Source organism: Elaeis guineensis, chromosome 5 (genome assembly GCF_000442705.2).
Source record: "Elaeis guineensis isolate ETL-2024a chromosome 5, EG11, whole genome shotgun sequence".
Classification (NCBI taxonomy): Eukaryota; Viridiplantae; Streptophyta; class Magnoliopsida; order Arecales; family Arecaceae; genus Elaeis; species Elaeis guineensis.
Window position 1 is genome coordinate 2,154,988 of NC_025997.2, and position 14,658 is coordinate 2,169,645.

A 14,658-nucleotide genomic window follows, 5' to 3' on the forward strand; every position below is an offset into this window, starting at 1 on the left:
AAGCTTAGACCAAGCTTTCAAGATCATGCCCACGATTAAAGTTAAGGTTTGGTTCAAAACAATTTGTGTAATTAAGCTACACCCCCAAGGAATTCACTACAAGATATTAATGGATACCGCTTTTGACTACAGAAGGGAAGAGAAGGGACAGAAGAAAAACATTAATAGGAGAGAGAAATAGGGACACGGTAGGCCTTATATTTTGTTTACAGATTCCGCTTGGAATAAAATTAAAAAAATATTTAATTAAAATAATTAAGATCTGAAATAAGAATGAGAATCAAAATGGATCTTGTATTCTAATTATTTGGTTGGAGGAAATCCCATTTCGATTTTCATTTCAGAGAGATGGAAATGATCCATTTCTTTCGTAATCGAATCCGAACTCATCCCAAAGGAGTCAAATCTTATTCTACTGGAATGAGGTAAAAAAAAAAAATCATCCGTCCTTGATCATCTTCTCGTAAAGAGGGGAGCTACCGCGGCCCTTGACAAGATTGAGTGATGGGTTGACCTCGTTGGTGCCGTCGATGGAAAGGTCAATGATGGGGTGGGCATAGAGGTCGAAGAGGGGGATGCCGTCGGCAGTCCCTGATGGAGAAGCCTCCATTCACATTGGGTCAAATCAAGAAAGCTATCCCCCTGCACTACTTCGAGCACTCCATTCTCCGCTTCTCCTGCTACATTGTCCACGACCTCGCCATCTCTGCCGCTCTTCTCTATGTGGCCCTCACCATCATCCCAGTCCTATCCCAGTTGTTGCTTTGCCTCACCGCCTGGCCCTTCTATTGGGTTGCCTAGGGCTGCATCCTCACCGGCATTTTGGTCATCACCCACGAGTGCGGCCACCATGCCTTCTTCGACTCCTCCTTCCTTGATGACGTTGTCAGCCTCATCCTCCACTCTGCTCTCCTCATCCCTTACTTCTCTTGAAAGATCAGCCACCACCGTCATCACTCCAACACCGACTCCCTTGACCACGACGAGGTCTTCATCCCTAAGACCAAGTCCGCCCTCCCATGGTACAGCAACTACCTCAACAACACCCTCGGCCGCCTCGTCACCATGGTGGTGACCCTAACTCTCGGCTGGCCCCTGTACCTCGATGTTCAAAGTGCTGTAGAGGGAGGGGAAGGAGTGCATCTACATAGAGCCAGGCGAGGAGAGAGCGAGAAAGGGCGTGTTCTGATATCGGAATGAGTTTTGAACTTGAAGAACTACCACAGACATAAGATGTTAGGACGATTTCAAGACACTTGAGACAATGCTCAGTTAAGTTGAGATCTTTGCAAAGCTTCTAAGTTCACTGCAGAGCTCGATAATCTCACTTGTCAGCACTTTACAAGCCTCAGACTCCAGAAATAATCTTTTAGATGCATATTAATGATAATTTTTTTAATAATATTTTTTAAAAAAATTTAAAGATACTGTTGTTATATTTAATTTTTATTTAATATTAATTTTTAAAATAATTTATTTTAAAAAATTTTAATTAAAAATAAAAATAAAAATTTGAGTTGATTCTAATTTATATTTTTATATGGACCAAATAACAATAATAAAAATCATTTATTTTGATTGTGATTTTATAACAAATCAAATATTTTGAATGATTTGATCATTCTGATTTCGATTTCAATCTATTTTAATTTTAATTTTAATTTTAATTTTAATTTTAATTGTAAATCAAATACCTCTTAAAATACTGGGCAAGTTTACAGAGGTTGACTTGGCATCCACAGGGTCATGAGAAGCGAACGATGCGGCTTCGATTCCTTGATGATTGATTGCTAGATCCGTTTGCTGGACCAAAAGGATCGACCGGCAAACAAACCCCCACACGTAATTAAAAGAAGCCAAATGTAGAACAGAGGTCCTGAAGGAGGGCAGATCATGATTTGACCTTGTGCCACAATTTTCCATGCTCCCGCAGTCAACTCTCCTTGCATAAGTGTGACCAAAAGTTAAAAGAGGTGGACACCATCATAAGCCATGGACCTGATAGCTCGTATGAGCATTAAAATCACCGGCCTAGCATGCTTAGACAAGTTTCATCTCATCTTTTTTGTAGAGAAAATATTTGATCCGTGATCAAAATTAAAATGCAAATAAGAATCGAAATGATTTGAAATCGAAATCAGAATAATCAAATGTCTCAAAATATTTAATTCATAATTTAAAACAGAATCGGAATCGGAATTGAAATAAAAATTTGAATCCATAAAAAAAAGTAGAGATTGAGTTTTATATAGATTGAGCTATTCCCATTTTATCTCAGAATCGAAATGGGAATAGAATTCCTTCCAACGAAACGGTTGGAATGGGAGTCATCCATTTTGATTCCGATTCTAGATTTTCATTCTTCCCAACCAAATACTCCCACAAAATTTTTTGAAGGTGCGATGACATTGTAGAACCCTCGATAAATTGATGATAGTTCTTCAGATAATATTGAAGAAGGGGCAATCTGAAATCAGATGATCCAAAGTTTTAATAGAGTTTTGGCATGATACACAACCTCTCCCAAGTTCTTTTCGATTTTTCTATCAATGGCAAATCGAGTGTTAATATTGTTTTCCTAACGTAACCACAGAAAACACTTCACCTTGAGTTGGACTTTAGCACTCCATAAAGAAGCAAAGCTGCACCTCACACCCCCAGAGTTGATGAACTGATGCATGGATGCCATTGAGAAGCTCCCCTTGCTGCTCTGCATCCATTGGATCTTATCATCCTCATTGTTCAGGTTTACAGGTGCCAGCAAAGACCTCATGACATTCATCTGGTTTGAAGTTCACTTAAGGAGTGAGTAGAGGATCTCAATTTCCAGGTCGTCATGCATCGACTGAAGAAATCAGCCATTGCTCCACTTTTCTTTGAGCTGCAAGCAAATAATAGTGGAAAGATAATCTTCAGAGGCACCTCACACAATCGTCTTTCCCAAACATGGCATTTTTTCCGCTCCAAATCCTGTTCCAGAATGCCAGTAAGGATTTGAGCACATCTTTCCAAAAGTTTAAGCACTTCCGAGGTGGTCTCCAACAACTTGACTGCTTCACCTTTCTATGATACGCAAGTTCGATCTGGCCGTATCGGCAAGCGGCGTGCCGATACCCGTCGGGAAAAGATTTGTCAAGCATATGCGGGTTGGAGAAAGAACTATTTTTCTTGGCGTAAATTTAGCCTAGAGAACTGTCAGGTTTTTTGGGTCCATTTTAAACTTAAATCTAACAAATAATTGGAATTCGGACCGTGATGCGGCACTCAACGGCCGACCCGCTCAATGATTGCCACGGCACAAGCTCCATGGATAAACCCTAAAACCCCAGGTCCCTAAAGCCCCTCTACCTGTAGATATAGTCACCGGAAGAGGAGGAGGAAGGGCCAATTTCGGTAACCATACCTCCTTCCTATCTCTTCGATGTCGATTAAATCAAAAGGCAAAGCACTTCTCTCCTCCTAATCCTCGTCTTCTCTTCGTCTTTCTCGCCCGACTCCATGGCCTTCTGCGCTCGGAAGCTGCCCTTGGGCGCCCAAATACCCCCCTCCGGCTACGTCGGCCATCGCCGCTCCGCTTCCACCTCCACCTCCGCCTCCGCCGCCGATGCTTCCACCCCCGTCACCGCCGCCCATCACCCGGAATGCGTCCTCTCCGCCAAAACCCCATCGCCTAAATCCCCCACCAACTCGACCCGCAAGAAAACTGTAGTCCTCATCTCCTCCTCCGCCCTTGCCGCTGGTGGCTTCCTCCTCCACCTCTCCACCCCCGGCCCTCCCCCCGGCAGTACCGGCGGCGGCGGCGGCGGCGGCGGCGGCGGTTGGGGCTGGGGAGGCTTCCGCGGGGGCGATGGCGGAGGCTTCTGGTCTCAGATATTCTCTCCCCTGTCGGCGATCGCGAACGAGGAGGATCCCGCGGCCAGCGGCGGCCCGGAATGGGACACCCACGGCCTGCCGGCCAACATCGTTGTCCCGCTGAGCAAGCTGAGCGGGTTCAAGCGATACAAGATCTCGGAGATCCTCTTCTTCGATCGTCGCCGGGCGACCACCGTTGCCGGCACCGAGGACTCCTTCTTCGAGATGGTCTCCCTCCGCCCCGGTGGCGTCTACACCAAGGCCCAGCTCCAGAAGGAGCTCGAAACCCTAGCCTCCTGCGGCATGTTCGAAAAGGTCGACCTCGAGACCAAGACCAAGCCGGACGGCACCCTCGCCCTCACCGTGTCCTTCGTTGAGAGCACCTGGCAGTCGGCCGATTCCTTCCGGTGCATCAATGTCGGGCTGTTGCCCCAGACGAAGCAGATGGAGATGGATGCCGACATGACCGACAGGGAGAAGCTGGAGTACTTTCGGAACCAGGAGAGAGACTACCGGAAAAGGATCGAGCGGTCCAGGCCGTGCCTCATGCCCACGCCGGTGCAGCGGGAGGTGCTGCAGATGCTTCGGGAGCATGGGAGGGTCAGCGCGAGGCTGCTGCAGAGGATCCGGGACCAGGTCCAGAAGTGGTACCACGATGAGGGGTATGCTTGCGCCCAGGTCGTCAATTTCGGCAATCTAAACACCAGGGAGGTGGTGTGTGAGGTCGTCGAGGGGGATATCACACAGCTGGTCATCCAGTTTCAGGATAAACTCGGGAATGTCTGCGAAGGGAATACCCAGCTTGCTGTCATTCGTCGGGAGCTGCCCAAACAGGTGAATTTATTTTTACCTTAATAGTGCTGGAGATTTTGGTCTTTCATAGTTGATAAATGCTTGAATATTGTGCTAATTTTTGGATGTATGTTAATATTCCATAAGATGAAAACTAGGACATATTGGAGAGGAAAACCTTGAAGGCTTTCATCAGTGTTTAATTTGATGCAATGCTGATGATTGAATGTGTTGGCAGACAGACATGTGAAGGAAGTGTTGGAAAACAAAGTGTGTTTATAGGCAGCATCTCACCTTTCCTTTTGAATTTTGAGATTTCATCTGTATTTGACATGTCATTAGCTTTTAAGTGGTTCATTGGTAAAGATAGAAAAGGTTTATATCTGGGTGATGGTTGTTCAGACATGCAAGGGGCAGATTGGTACGTAAGATGCAAACCAATCCATGTATTTGAGAGGAATGCTAGATTTCTCTTGTATCTGTTCCAAAATTTGTGTGTGTTCTTTTGGAACATATTGCAGAATGTACATATTGGCTAGTTTGACCTTGATGTTACACCTGCTTAGGACATCATCACTTATTGATGTTTCCATTGAACTCCATTCTTTTTAAATCAGGACATTTTATTATATCCAGACTTGTGAGGGACAGATTAGCAATAAAGTGTCTGTTTCACTCGCCAATCAAGGTAAAATGAGTCAGTTTACTTTGGAAACAGCTTGATACCAGTGCTGTTATTTACAATAGTTTCTGTCTGTTATGGACAATTGTTTCCATTTATTAACTTAAGAAATGAGCATTTTGGTTTCCATCATGCAGATCAGTTTTAATTATTTATGCTCGCTTCCTATATAATCTGATTTCATTTTCTTTTCCTTCAAGTTTATTTTTGAAATCCTGCAGCTTAACTTTGATCATCACATGGCAGGTTCTTGCATAATTTTCTTATCAAGGTTAATACTTGTGGAATAGATATGGTGCTATTTGTGTACTTATGAGAGTGGTTTTGTGAGGAGGGATTTATATTTTTGCTGGGTGGAGGTCTAAACTACATTGCCTTGGTTTTTAGCTTGTGGAAATGTAATTTATATCCATCTGTGAATTATTCATATATTTTCCTTGTTAGGTGTGTACAAAGTATGCTCAAGTTAGATGATACAGTGAACTCCTTAATCTTCCATCTTTTCCTCATAACTCGATTGTTTTCATGAATTTGATGCTTAAATGAAGACAAATCTGCTTGAATTGAAAACACGTGCTTCCTTAAGAAGGGAGAAGTCTATTATCTAATGTGCCAGAATTGTCTTGGCAAGTTTGCCGCTCCAATGGAATGAGTGGAACAAACAATATTTGACAATGCATTCCTATTTAGGAAGTCTTGTGAACATCTAATTTTCCCATGTTTTATGTCATGATCATGAATTATGTTTGTGCTGGAAGGTTGAAATCATGTTGTAAGTGGATCTCTTGATAGATGCTGTAAAAGGCCAGTATAGTGTCCAAGTAATGCCAAGTTTTGCTTGAACTTAGGAATCATGCTTGCACCTACTATGATACAAAGGATGTGATTCTGTTAAAATGGTTATTGTTTATCGGTAGTATTTGGATATCTAGTCTTGAACATCCTTTGATGTCAAATTTATTGCAGCTTCGACCAGGACATGTCTTTAATATCGAAGCAGGGAAACAGGCTCTAAGGAATATAAATGCACTTGCTTTGTTTTCCAACATTGAGGTGAACCCACGACCTGATGAAAAGAATGAAGGAGGAATCATAGTTGAAATAAAGCTGAAAGAACTGGAACAGAAATCAGCTGAAGTAAGCACAGAGTGGAGTATTGTACCTGGACGTCAAGGACGACCAACTTTGGTATTTTGACACTCTTCCTTTTCTCCTTACAACTTTATATTTTTAGCCTGGTGATATATGTCCATATTTCACATAATTTAGACTGTATGTATCCTAAATGTTTGGTCATCAAGCTATAAGTTAAGCAAGTCTACTCAAAAATTTGATGGCATTCCCCTTCTTTTTTTTTTTTTTTTTCAGGCATCAATTCAACCTGGTGGAACTGTTTCATTTGAACATCGGAATATCAAAGGGTTGAACAGATCCATAGTTGGCTCTGTGACATCCAGCAATCTACTTAATCCTCAGGTTCGTTGGTAATTATTTAATGGAGTATTGCTGTAAATTTAGCCTGCTTGAATTGACTTTCACCAGAATTTAAGTTTGCTTGGACCACAATTGAAGTTACATTGTTTCATTTTGTCCTTCCATTTGAGGTAAAGAAAAAAAAAACCTTTCATTCTTCCTTTTTTCTTGCTTTCTTTCTTTAAATTTTTAATCTACCAATGAATTTCTGATGCTAGCATTTCTTGCATTTTGTAAACATTTATGTCTGTTAAATACTTTCTGGGCTGCAATTTATTCTATATATATCACTAGAATCATAAAATATAAGGCATGATATACAAAGGGACCAAAAGGGTTAAAAGATATGAGAAAATTATTCCTCTCAAACATAATCAAGGCCACCAAGCTGTTCCTTATTTCTTTTCCCATTCTGTGGGTGTAGCTTCTTGCCTGCCCCTTATGGGTGATATATTTGTTATAATGTATGCCTCAGCCTTTCTAAAGATGTCTTATATTTGTTCTATTGTTATTTTCGGGGTGAAGAAAAAAGGAAATGTTTCTAGAGGGTCATGGCTTGCTTGATAGGATATTGACTTGCTTGTAATTTTTAAATATATTTCTTATCTTGTAGTAGTCATCTCCAAAAGGATCATATACTTAGTGCATATCAAAGTACTATCATGCACTAGATCAAAGTGATAATATAAACAAACAGAATAAATGTTCGAAAGATGAACCTATCGTTCTCTAATCTAGAACATTGTGGATTGACGGACATGGTTTAGACCTGTTAACCCATGTTTGTATGCAGAAAAATGTTATGCTAGATCAGAGCATGCATGTCAGTGTTTATGATTTAGAAGTTGTGAATCAAATATGTAAATGAGGTAATTCTCTTGCATCAAAGAATATATTTAAGACTGTTGGCCAAGTTAGGATAATTTAATCATTCCAATTATGGTAATGTGAATAGAAAAATACCAACCAAGCCTAGAATCAAGACTACGTATAAGAAGTAATGGATTTTTGGTTATTTGCATTTGCAGTTGTTATCTAGAAACTTCAGTATAATGGACCTCTCAAATTTGGATTCCTGAGAATGTTTCAACTAGTAAATAGATTACATAATTGATATGATAATTTCTTTATTTTCTTTCGACAATATATTGCATGTCTATGAACTAGTCAAATAAATAGTGAGTACATCATATGTAACTAAACAAATGTTTGAAAATCAAAATTGTACATCAAAGCCTAATTTTTTAAAAACTTTTTCTATATCAAAAAAATTTACATAAATATTTCTTAAGAACATTAATCTGTTATTTGAATAACTGTATGGGTGAAGTGCTTGCTTTATCTGTATAAGAACTGGTATTAGTATTTGGCATGTATGATGGATGTGATGGATTCACAACATGAGGTAATTGGATGAATGGCTATGATCTCCCGGGTCAATATTATTTTCAGTAAATTTGATAAATATACTTCCTGTCAAATCTCATTTAGAGTGAATTTGGGAGAGTGTTGTTATTATGAAAATGGTATACATGTAAAAAGGGCTTGCCCATGGTTTGTGGAAGTTTGTGACTAGAATGAGGGGATGGAGATGCAGGGGCCTGCCCATGGGAGCTTGCATTTTCATAATTGCTCTCATATCTCAAATAATGTTTAATCTATGTGTAACTTTTTGCTTGTTTTGAAATGCATGGTTGCCAATAAGGTAGAACTCGCTAGGCACCCACCACTCTCAAAGTTTTCATTACTAAATCCGTGTCTAAATTTCCCTGCTAAGGAAGTGAAGCACCAATTCCTAGAGGTTTGAATGCCCCTCTCATAATAAATTTCCTTGCCAAGGAGTAGAATACCATTTTCTAGAGGTTTGAGATAAGGTTGACAATTACAAAATCTGCTAAATCTTTCTTAAAGATGCGGTATCTTATAGTTGTGCTCAATTGTTGATCCAATGGGAAAATGCTAGGAGGATGATGATGATTAGGCATGCAATTGAGCCGAGTTGAGTAGTTAAATGCTTAGCTTGACTCAATTCAAAATACTCGTGGTCGAAACTCAACTTAAGATCGATCGAGTCTTAATATTTTAAGCTCGAGTTTAGCTCAATGAAAAAAAGGCAACACTTGAGATTGACTCAAATATCAACGGAGCCATACCCAAGCTCAAGTTCGAGCTTGAATTCGAGCCTTAGGCTACTAATATATTTTAAATAAAGATAATATTATTAAAAAAAATATAAACTCGAATAAGCTCACAAGCTTTTGATCCGAGTATCTTGCTAATTGCTATTCAAGCTTGACTTGAAAAACTATTTAAGCTACTTGAGCTTGATAATGGCTGAGTCGAGTCGAGCTTGGAACCAAGTCCAGCTTAAGCAGTTTGCAAGTAGCTCGTCTCGTTTGCACTCCTAATGATGATGATGGGATAACATTTTATGGAAACAAACAACCATGCAATCATCAAGTGAAAAAGGGAAACGAAGTATGCCAATTCTTAGTAGACTAAAGGTCAGACTAACTGTCAGTTTAAACATATTAAGGGGGGTAATGACTTACAGTTAGGATCAGTGAATTATTGATTCATTGATTTGTTCTGATGTATGCCAAAAGTGGCAATAAGTATACATATTACTGCAAAATAAACACATTATGCAACAATCTTAGGTCTTTATTTCAGGTATAGGTTGGATGCATGCATAGCTGCATATATATTTGAAGATATTGAGTGTACACTTTATCTGTTCTGCATGACCTTTTAAATGGTTATGTTGGTGAAGAGGCTGGGGAGTTTTCTCGCTGCATCTTTGGGTCATTTTGTTGGTTGACTGCTTTCTCTTTGTTGTTCTATGTGCCTATTTATGCTATTAAATACAATCAACTTTTGTATTGATACAGGAGAATGCTAAGAATTATTTTTTGTATTTTTCAAAACTTGGATGTGTCCACTTGATTATATACCATAAAAAAACTTGCTCAGAACTCTTGTATTCAGATTAGCAATGTGGTCATACTTGTCTGAAAATGCTATTATGTTCATTTTTTCCTAAAACACATATCATTTCCTTGACGAACCAGGTCCTACATTGTTGAGTCCATATTCATAAAAGCCTTAGGTAAGTCATATTTCCAAAATGTGGTGTGTGCACATGAGTTCATTTGCTGTTCGTCAGCTTGGATCAGCACAAAGATTACATTGTTCTTTTTGTTAATTTATGATCTGTGGATCTAGTTACCTAAATTTTTCACATGGGGAAAAGATAATAGGAAAAAGTATTTGTTACTATCAGCATAAAGTATCTGGCTTATTATTATTGCTGTTGTTGTTATTATGATCATCCTCGTCGTCATCATCATCATCATTAGTGCATCATACCAATTTGACTTCTAAAATTTCACAATGCTTGTTTAGGATGACCTATCCTTCAAGCTGGAGTATGTGCATCCGTATGTGGATGGCGTGTATAACCCTCGTAACCGCACATTCCGTGCTAGCTGCTTTAACAGCCGAAAGTTGAGTCCTGTTTTCACTGGTGGGCCAGGGCTGGATGAAGTTGCACCAGTATGGATTGACAGAGTGGGATTTAAAGCAAATATAACAGAGGTAGGAGTTGATGTTTTCTCTTAGCTCAATTCTCAAATTTATTGCAGTGAATTTATTCGTAGAAGGATCCTTTATAACATTCTATTAAATGTATTACTCAAATTTCAGGCCTTCACTCGACAAAGCAAATTCACTTACGGACTTGTGATGGAGGAAATCACAACTCGTGATGAAACTAGTAGTATATGTACTCATGGTGCTCGAGCACTTCCTACTGGTGGCTTAAGCATGGATGGACCTCCAACAACACTCAGTGGTACTGGTATTGACCGCATGGCATTTGCACAGGCAAATATTACTCGTGACAACACAAAGTTTGTAAATGGTGCAATCATTGGCGAGAGAGACGTCTTTCAGGTGTGCACTGTTAGTCTGCTTATCAGTTATTTTGAATTATTGGTAGAGTTCTGGCATGTTAAGTTTCTACTGTAAGCTGCTGTCATGGACACACACACATACAGACAGACAGAGAGAGAGAGAGAGATCCTAAAATCCTATGAGTGGAATATGCTAAAATGTTTCATAGTAAGTTTTGGATGATTATTAATATGAATGTGTCACACATGCATGTGCATGCATACACAACCCATGCACATGTGCGCGCATGGGCGCACACAACACACAGAGAGAGAGAGAGAGAGAGAGAGATCCTATGACCATCATATCCTGAAAGGTGACGTCGCAGTTTTGGAATTTTGGAGGATTTAGATTATTTTTATTTCTGGATGTTTTTATAGATCAGTTATTAATATGAATGCTATGCTGTATTTGAAATTGTGCTAGTGGCACCAATTTGTCAAATTACAGTAGGCAGATGGTCCCTTTTTACATAATAGAACTATTCTGAGGCAAACCCATGCTTTTAGATCTGTTTAGGATGGAAATTTCAATGTCCTCTTTGGATTATGTAATCCATTTTTGACTTATTCGTAAGTAATAAAACATTTTCTTTCCCGATATACATTTTCAAACTTTTCTTATCTTTTGATGGCTGCATTTCTCTTGGATTGCAGTTAGACCAAGGCCTTGGAATTGGCAGCAAATTCCCATTCTTCAATCGTCACCAGCTCACTGTGACCCGCTTCATTCCGTTGAAACAAGCAGAAGAAGGTGCTGGCAAGCCACCACCTCCTGTCTTGGTCCTTCATGGACATTATGGTGGTTGTGTGGGAGACCTCCCAAGCTATGATGCTTTCACACTCGGAGGGCCCTACTCAGTGAGGGGCTACAACATGGGCGAGCTGGGTGCCTGCAGAAACATTCTTGAGGTGAGCATAATGGGAGATCATTTTGCATATTAGCTCGACCTTTCAATTAAGATTGAGCATAAATGATACATGGTGCCTTTTCAATTAAGATTAAGCATAAATCATGATTCTGACAATTTCCACAATCATCATTACTGGTGATTGTAGATCGATCAACAGAACTGGGTGATTTTTCATTTCCATCACTTGAGATTTAACTATTCCTTTTCATATTGTTCAGCTGGCTACGGAGCTGCGGATCCCTGTGAGGAATACCCATGTATATGCATTTGCAGAACATGGGAATGATCTTGGTAGTTCAAAGGATGTCAAAGGAAACCCAACCGAGTTCTTCCGCCGGGCTGGACATGGCTCATCTTATGGTGTAGGCGTCAAGCTTGGGTTGGTAAGAGCAGAGTATGCAGTTGATCATAATGCCGGTACTGGTGCGATATTTTTTAGGTTTGGAGAGAGGTTTTGAGGGACGTTGCCTACGTCACGGATTAAGTTCCAAAATTTTTGCAGATGCTATGGTGATGCTAACCATATATTTGTTTCCAGGATGCCTGTCACTATTCCATGCAATCAGAGGCGTCTGCACTGTACTCTAGTTGATTTTTCGTATTCTGGAAAAAGTTTGTGAATCTTGCTTACTACTCCGGAACTTTATTGCAGCCATAATGGCACAGAACTGATGACGAGGGAATTTGCTTAATGCAATATAAAATTGAACAAGTCTTGTTATTTTTTATTTTTTAATACAAATCGTTGATCACATCAATTTAATATAAATATAATTTAAAAAATTAGAATATAAAATATCCTGCAGGGTTTGGGGGCAGTTCGTTGATTAAATGTTAGGTTTAGTTTTTGGTGTATTCGGTAACAAAGATGCAACTTAATTTGAGGCACTGTTTTCAGAAGATGTGCCGAACAAATGTTGTAATAGAATGACAAAGGGATCTCCATAGAGGAGAGGATGAATATTTTGATGCTTCACCTTATTTCGGATGTAGTTGATGATTGTGATAGAGCTGTTCGCAACAAAGATTTTTTTCATTTGTAGTTTTTATCTCGTGCAAATAATGTCCACTTAAGCGGCATGAAGATCTTTTTGGGGATGGACGTCTTAAAAAGATGTGAGCTTCATATAGTCAACAATCTAGCATGCGAGTTCTAGATGACATAGCTTGCACAATCTCTGCCATTCCCAACAGTGCCATTGATATTGATTTTGACAAATCTTGGAGGACGCTTCTAGAAAATTAAAAGAAATCTTTGGGTCGCTGCAAGCACAGTAAGGGTAGGGCCGGTAAAATATGATCCGACCTATCAATTCAATCCATGTATAACTCATTTAATATTTGGATCATATTTAGATTTTAGATATTGGATCCGTTTAACTTGTTTAACCTGTTTAATATTTAGGTCTGGTTAAGTCAGATATTTGTTTAATTTATTTAACATATTTAATCTGTTTAAGATTTGTTTAACTTGTTTAAAATATACTTAATCTGTTTCTGACCTATTTAACCCGATTTGTTTAAAAACTACTCAATCTATTTCTGACCCATTTAATTCGACCTGTTAACCTGTTTAATCCATTTAATCTAATTTGACCTATTCAATAAATAAGTTAAATGAGTTGAGTTGGATTATATGTTTAATAAATAGGTCAAGTTCAGATCTAAATTTTTGACATGTTTAATGAACAGATCGGATTTGAATTGACGATATTCTGATCCAAACTGCATTAACCCCACCCATATCAATCCGACCTGACCTAATTGCCACCCCTAAGTAAGAGAATCTCAGGAACTCGGGACAACAAAGATCATACCAGCAATATTGAAACGGCTGTACTCCGTAGCTAAACAACAGGCTTTCTCTAGCATCTGATGCGGAGGTACAACCTTGGCTTCATAGATTAGGCTATTCTTAGATAGCCAAATCTGATAGGCAACGTATGCCATCCTACCATCCCAGGATGAATCTTCGACCATACTTTGACAAATTGCATCTAGGAAGGACGCCAAGGGCCACATTATCCCCTAAGACTAACCACCCACCATCCTCCAAATTAAACTCATCATCGAACAACAAAGGAAGACATGCTCTATTGACTCATCCTCCAGTTCACAGACTGGATAGATAGTTGGAACAAGTCTTGTTGAGTGTTGAAGATCTAGATAGTAGGCTAAGTTTTCTGAAATCCGGAGATCCGGTATCCTTGCAACCAGAGTGGGGACTTATGATATGGCCGTCATATTTTTACCATCAGGATAATTGTAGAAAAACCTAATATATTGATTGCTCGTATGTTGCTCTTTTAAAATTAATAGGTTGAAATTTGATATTTCCATATATTAAGGACTTGGATTTTGTTATAAGTAGAAAATCTTTGGTGCCCGAATCGAATACACTAGCTAATCTGGATCACGATCGACCTAAGAATCGACCGCTGACCCATACATCAGCTGCTAATCGATGCATCGGTCGCTGACCCTTATCTCCTATAGCCACCATGCTTTGATCATCAATCTCTGCTTCGACCGACCTCTGCTTTGATTGATAAATTTGGAAAGGTTGATCAAGAGATCTCATGTATCCTATTAAACCATGCGACCGTCAAGAGTAGCTGGCCACAGACCAGATAAGGCAACTACAACTATCAAATCCTAAAAATTAGGTCGAAAATTTTGGAATGACATGCCTGAAGAAATCGAATAGCCTCCGACAACTCTTATCTTGTACAGCTCTCATCTCGATCTATAAATAGAGGTGATCAGATGATCTCAAGATATGCAATCTCTCTCTTGAGTGCTCCTTTCCATCTATTCTGGAAGTTCTGATTTGAGTGTCGGAGAATCTTTATTGGAGCTAACTCCGATCAGAAATTTATTTTACAGATCCGATCACCATCAGCTTGCGAATTATCATCTAACTCCAATCAATCCAGCTCAAGCCAAAAATCTGCAGCAACGAATTAACATTGAAGGAAGGATTAGACTCACT

General features: G+C 39.5%; 1 protein-coding gene and 1 pseudogene across 1 annotated transcript; both read left to right on the forward strand.

Annotated features, from left to right (window-relative positions):
• Nucleotides 1-546: 546 nt before the first annotated feature.
• Nucleotides 547-2,563, forward strand: LOC105044545 (fatty acid desaturase DES2-like; annotated as a pseudogene).
• Nucleotides 2,564-3,288: 725 nt separating this feature from the next.
• On the forward strand, nt 3,289-12,378 carry LOC105044361 (protein TOC75-3, chloroplastic). The gene is made up of 7 exons (XM_010922224.4): nt 3,289-4,686; nt 6,293-6,514; nt 6,695-6,802; nt 10,205-10,396; nt 10,505-10,753; nt 11,410-11,664; nt 11,885-12,378. The coding sequence occupies exons 1-7, from the start codon at nt 3,499-3,501 to the stop codon at nt 12,122-12,124; spliced, it is 2,454 nt and encodes an 817-aa protein (XP_010920526.1). The 5' UTR covers nt 3,289-3,498; the 3' UTR covers nt 12,125-12,378.
• The last annotated feature ends 2,280 nt before the right edge of the window (nt 12,379-14,658 follow it).

Bases quoted from the DNA above. Each gene is read 5' to 3' on its own strand.
- LOC105044361 (XM_010922224.4), top strand. From the start codon at position 3,499: ATGGCCTTCTGCGCTCGGAAGCTGCCCTTGGGCGCCCAAATACCCCCC. The intron at 6,515-6,694 runs GTATTTTGACAC...TTTTTTTTTCAG, and splicing joins GTCAAGGACGACCAACTTTG to GCATCAATTCAACCTGGTGG. The intron at 11,665-11,884 runs GTGAGCATAATG...CATATTGTTCAG, and splicing joins CCTGCAGAAACATTCTTGAG to CTGGCTACGGAGCTGCGGAT.